The sequence below is a fragment of the Schistocerca cancellata genome, chromosome 2, assembly GCF_023864275.1.
Source record: "Schistocerca cancellata isolate TAMUIC-IGC-003103 chromosome 2, iqSchCanc2.1, whole genome shotgun sequence".
NCBI lineage: Eukaryota > Metazoa > Arthropoda > Insecta > Orthoptera > Acrididae > Schistocerca > Schistocerca cancellata.
In genome coordinates this window covers 143,203,384-143,209,764 of record NC_064627.1, presented here as the reverse complement: position 1 = coordinate 143,209,764, position 6,381 = coordinate 143,203,384, and the positions used below count along the sequence as shown (strand labels likewise).

At 35.9% G+C, this 6,381-nt stretch overlaps 1 protein-coding gene across 2 annotated transcripts in view; it reads right to left on the bottom strand.

Annotated features, from left to right (window-relative positions):
• Nucleotides 1-1,493: 1,493 nt before the first annotated feature.
• Nucleotides 1,494-6,381, bottom strand: part of LOC126161429 (NADH-ubiquinone oxidoreductase 75 kDa subunit, mitochondrial) — a 107,220-nt gene continuing 102,332 nt past the window's right edge. For both annotated transcript variants that reach the window (XM_049917230.1, XM_049917229.1), the window contains exon 14: nt 1,494-2,084. In XM_049917230.1, coding sequence (XP_049773187.1) covers nt 1,935-2,084 — 150 coding nt within the window. In that variant the 3' untranslated portion in view covers nt 1,494-1,934. The remainder of the gene's footprint in view (nt 2,085-6,381) is intronic.

Genomic DNA, 6,381 nt, shown 5'->3' with positions numbered 1-6,381 from the left:
CATGAATTACTATTAATTAAAAATTTGGTGGGAACATTATCCATTCCCAGAGATGCAAAAGTTTATAGTGGAATACAAAGGGTGTTTCAAAATGGATATAGATGCTTTAACACTTTGTAGTGTTTATTACATTCAATTTATAATTATCAATAATACAGCAAATGAAGGAGCTTCTCAAACAGATTTTCTTGCAAGTTTTCAATGCAAGCACCATTCGTCACAGGGTAGACATCGAGTTGATTGACAAGTTCTTCCCAAACCTTGATCAGTGTGTCTAGAGCAGTTCTTGCAAAAACTGCTTCAATCCTTCTGAGTAGATCCTTTACAAATCCAAAGATAAAAATCGCATGGCATCAGATCGAGTGAATATGAATGCAAAACAAGCTCTGTCATGCAGCTACTTGCAGTCAATCCAGTGGTCAGAAGCAACATTGTTTAATCAGTCATGTAGCCATCAAGGTGGCACATAATCTTACTGCCAAATAAAGTTCTGTGGTTCAGATTCTTCCAAATGTAGAAAGAGCCATAGTTATAGAGCTTCCAGATAACACCAGTTACAGTTGCTTCACCAAAAAAGAAAGGCCCATAAACTTTCTGCCAGCGTATGGCACAAAGCACATTCAATTTAGAGGACCCCCACTGCAACTGCATGTGAACTGTAGTCTGTAGTAACAACTGCAAATGGTAAGGATATAGCTGTAAGTGTCCCATACTATTTCCTTTCCAAAGACAGGCAGCACCTTCAAACTGATAACATATTCAGATGCTGTTATCACTGGGAGGATTCCAACAGAACTTGATACAGAATGCATATTGCACTGTAACAACAGACTCAGTCCTTGCAAACTGTAAAACACAAAAAGCTTTCTGTTCACTAGTCACCATATTTGCGACAAGTGCTTTCTAATAGTACACACAGTACATGTACATGTACATATCAAAACTGTTTAAATTGTTGTATCATTTCATGTATTATTTATAATAGTAAGTTGAATGTAATAAATGCTAAATGCCTTCAAACCCCAATATTCATTTTGGAACACTTGATATAATTATTAAATATCATTAGCATCTGTGTGTCATAGAGCAATGAGACAATGTATTGTGAGAAAAAGAAGAATATGATATTATGCACTATACAGTGGGTACAGTGGGGAGGGAGGGAGGGAGAGGACAGTGTTTTAGGTGTATTAATAATAATATTAGTAAATGATCTGAATGATTGTATGGCCTTTCAACCTTTTTTTCCGACAGGGTTGGGGGGAGGTGGGATAACTTTCTTCTAAAGTACGTTTGAACCTTCCATACGATAATATTCTGCACATCCCACAAAAAGAATAAACTCTTCAGGTTCATGATACCTCCAAAACAGCAATAATTATTTAGTCTTGCACAGTTTTCACCAACCCCATACCCAAAAGTTGCTCTCTGCTACTTACATTCCCATGATAAAAACTATGTCCTCAACAAGAACTGATAATGCAATACAAATGTCATTTATCAAAAGATGTAATGTATTCATTAAATTTAATTTCTACACATCTTGACAGACAATACAGACAATACACTTTACATCACCTTATTTACAAAAACACAAAAATAAACTCTCATCCTCCGTATCTTACAAAACGTGAATCCAAATTTCAATTCCCAACACTAGCTACACACAACTACAATGCTGGAAGCAGATAAATATTTTATGAAAAAATGTTGCATGATTGAACATTATGAACTTTGCTGTTTAATTGCAGACCATACTTATGAGAAGCAATAATCTCAATAATTGTAGTGTACCTAGTGGAAATCATTCAAAACAGGTCTAAACTATAGAGATGTTATGAATGTGTGATAAATATATGTACATAAATAATTTATCACTAAGAAATAATTTAATGTTTTCAATCAGACTACACTGTAGCAAGAAAGTTGCACAATTAATATTTAGACTGTTTTTGTTTGAGGACAGCCTGGACACATTTCGCCATAGTTGGTGATGCTCTGCTTATGGTATCAGTCATGAAGAAATCTTCAAGTTCTTTCTGCTTCACATCAAGAGGTAAGCTATCTAGCTGGGTCTTCACATTCTGAAAACAAAATACAAAGAATTTACATAAATTAGACAAGACTGACATAAATGTTATTTGAGAAACACGAAGAGTAACTTCATCAGATGCTGAAATAGGGAACTACAGGAACAGAGTAAAGAAATACAAATTAAATACAGGTACTGCATGGTTGTCAAGCATTTCCTTTGTCGAGGAAAATGTAAAAAGGTAAAAGAAAGATATCTTAACTGGGTAGAAAGAAGAATGATTCCAAAGACCCAAGTAGGACGGACAGAGCACATGAAAGAGATCTAGTAAAATGGTATACCTTATTTACCGAAGTATATGGCGACAGTGAAAATAAGATGATGACCCCCCCCTCCCTTTTCTTCAGAGGTTCCTTGAGAAAATTTTATTTTTGATGTCCTCTGATTAATAAACATTACATTTTTTTAAAAAATTGGGATTAAATACCTGCCTGAATGCACGAGAATTTTGTAAACAGTTCCCTTTTGAAATCTCTCTTTAACTGTTCATTTGTTTTTTTTTCCCCCATTTTACAAAGCTGAAAAACTTTTCTTTTCAGTTTGAGTTTTCCATTTTTAAGGCTGCACTATCTGATCTCAAAATTTAAGTCTCCATAGTAATCCCATACTAGTGGCACTGTTGTATGGAGTGTTCCTCAACTCTAATTTCCATCTGCAAACTTAGCACATTAATAGTTTCAAAGACTTTCTCTTTATCAAGCGCTGAAAAAAACATGTCACTTCAAATACAATGCATCCGTTTGAAAACTTGCGAAATTCTTTCAACACTTACCTACCAAATGCATTTTGAGTATCACCAAAGTAAACTGCAAATACTGCAGACACATCTTATTGGCTTGTACTAAACAACCAAGCTGCCTTTCTTATGGCATCAATAATCCTAGTCAATCAGAAGACCTGATACCTGGCTGCCAGGACCGGCAGGTCTTCTCACTCATATTCCTCCTAGTGTTTGACAAAGCTGGTGCCACTGATCCCCTCCAACCCCTCCAAATTAAATCTGCTCGTAAACTCAACTTCCAAAGTAAATGTAGGACTATTCTTATATTAATCTATCAGACGACGTAAGAATGTTGACCTAAGCAACATCAGTTTAATCTGCATATTTAAGGCGACTCTGTATTTTTCAAATTACGAATTTGGGACAAAACCTCATCTGATAATCAAGTAAATATGTTAACTAGGAACTAGATAATCCTCCTCTTCTATCGCAAATAATGATAGTATCAAACACTATTCATTGTTGTAATTTCTGTTTGCAAAATGCAAAATAACGTTTTTGAGAAGTTGCAACATACTCATTACATATTAATAATTTTAAAAAAATCAAGCTTCAAAATACACATCTATTCTTCACAAAGTATGCAACAAAGAAAAACTAAGGACTTTGTGCATTGAATGCACAAGTGAGTATACTGAAATGCTTTTAGGAATGTCACACAACATGTACCATGTACTTGTCAGTTGCTAAAAACATAGATGCTGTAATGCATCATTCAACTTTTATTTCTCTTTCAATCATACTTGGACCCTATGATAGCCTAGTAAAGATTAATGTAATGACAACAATAAAGGCCACTTATATAAGCGTGCATTGGTTTGATGAAACCAAATGATTGTCAAGGGCTATGCTCTCAATGAGCTCCCAGAAAACCTGTTTTCCCTTCGCAGGAGCAAATTCTGCTGGCACTACCTAGCACATTGAATCTTTACTGTTCAAACAGACTAAGGACTGGAGGTATATCCAGAGAGTTGCAGTCCAGTTCTATGTAAGCCAGTCTAACCCTGTCCACCTCATTTTTTTCATTTTTGGGAATTTCCATGAATTCCAGCAATAAGTGTCACACATTCAGTTATCAGTTTACAAGCGAATTTCAGCTCCAATTACTGAACCATTTAAATGTCCATTACCATAGCTGTGTATTTCAGTCTTGACACTCACTAATACTCTGGATCTGGATTCCATATCTCCTGCTGGAAATACGCCATACACTGATGAGCCAAACATTATGACCACCTGCTTAATAGTGTGTTGGTCCACCTTCGGAACACAATTCAGTAGTGTTTCTGCATGGTATCGACAATTATGGAGGTGAGTAGCACCACATTTCTATGCAAAGGTCATGCAATTCCAGTAAATTATGGGCCAGCAATTGTGGAAGTGGAGCTGGCACCCGGTAGGGTCCCAGATGTGTTCCTTCAAGTGCAGATCAGCCGAACTGGATGGCCAATTCTGCATATAATGCTGGTGGACTTTACCTTTTCCAATCCACAAAACTTTCTGTAACGTTGTCTGTGCAGGATAGAGCTAATTCCCTCAACCTCCTGCACCCTGTGTGAGAGTGGCAAGAAAAAAATGCACAAGCATACAGGTTTGGGGACAAAGTCAAATTTGATGCCACTCAAAACTGGCTGTTGACAGTCTTCTCTTTATAGAAATAGTAACTTAACTCTATGAATGTAGAACTTAGCTGCATCAATAAGTCATTTTATATGAATAAACCTCATCTTCAAGGTGCTTACGAGTTTGTGATTAGAATGCATATCATCTCTCTGAATTTTCTAAAGAAATATTTGCAAGATATAAGGAAAAAGAGTACCGCAAAATAAACGCTATACTGTACACCTGTTGTAGTATGCACATTTGAGTCTCGATAAAGTATACTTATTGTGAATGCCCCATAGATAATACAAGCTACTTAATCAACATAACCATAACAACAACAATAATAGCAGACTACTACTACTACTACTACTACTACTACTACTTTCCTTGGATCTAAAGTAGTGTGAAATTTAAGAAGATAATCTGGGACACAAAATCAAATTGTGAAAGTGCATTCTTCTTGTGGATGTGGGACAGCAACTGACAATATAAGTAATGGAAACTGAATACCATATTTTCAGAGTATTTGTTATCCAGACAGCTAGTTCCAATGCTCATCTGCATCATCTTCAGGTCCCCTTTATCAAAAACCAATTACAATCCTGGTGGCTAGCAACTTAATTAATGGAAAAAAGTAAGATACCACAACTCTTAACATCATTTCAGGAACAAAACACAACCACAGCACCCTCTAAGTGTTCACATCTTGGAAAAGCTTTGTAGATATATAATCCCCCCCCCCCCCCAACCGATTTTGGGCCTACCATTCTACATACACTGTTTGTCATGGATTGTCACAATGTATCATACTTTGCGTTCCAATATTTACATAGGTAATTCCTCAGAAACATTGATTAACTAAATGCTATGATTTTTTTTTTTTTTTTTTTTTTGGGGGGGGGGGGGGGGGGGGGGGGGAAGGTTCTAGTTAAGCATTAGCTTCTCTCTTCTTCCAGAAAAGGCTCATACAATTCCTAAGTTGATGGAATGCTGCAATGTTCTAGTTGCACCAATTTCTCAATTATACCAAAGTATTCTTTTATGTGGAACTTCCAAAATTCTTTTCATTTTATTGTCCTCTACACCTTTCTTGGAGAATATGCTGTTTTATCATTTTGGTGTCTGGTACGAATGGTAAGAATTTAATGGGGTATCAGATAGTGTTCCATACTTGCTCCCAACTTTGATGTGACATTAGCTATAGGCAGCCAAACATAATGGTACCACACTGTCCTAGTACTGCTGCAGGTACACTGACCATGACAGTGTTCAACTAATTTACATAAGATGATTCTTTTTAAATGAGTATTAGATACCAAAGGATGGTTTTTGGCCGTTTATTTTTATTTTAGTTTTGTTACTATTCGTAAGTTTTTGTTTTTTAAATACAGGTATGATTGTGCACAACACCTAAGATTTCAGCATTCACAAATATTTCCACGTCCTTTACATCAACCAAGCCCTTCAGATCAGGCTGTTACTTCTGTTCCTTGGAGGTCATCTTTCCTAAATATTGTATTTACATATGTTGTTATGCTTGTACACTTTGCTAGCAGCTGAACTACAATATGTGGGTTCCTTGCTGCCGTTTCATACCTTACACCACTTCTACAACCTTCTGCATATCATGTTTTTTTGTATATCACTGTATATCAGTTGTATCATGTTTAATATTTTGCCCTTTTCCAAAATTTACAATAGTTTGAGACTATCCATGTACTCATGTGCACACTCCAAGTGTACTTTGGTTGTATTTTGTTCCTTTTATGATGTTAAAGCAGTTGCGGTATTTTATTTTTCACATTACTTAAGTTATTAGACACAGGCATTGTAACTATATAAGTTGTTTTTCGATAGACAGTATCTGAAGATTATGCAAATGTAGCACTGAAACTAGTTGTCT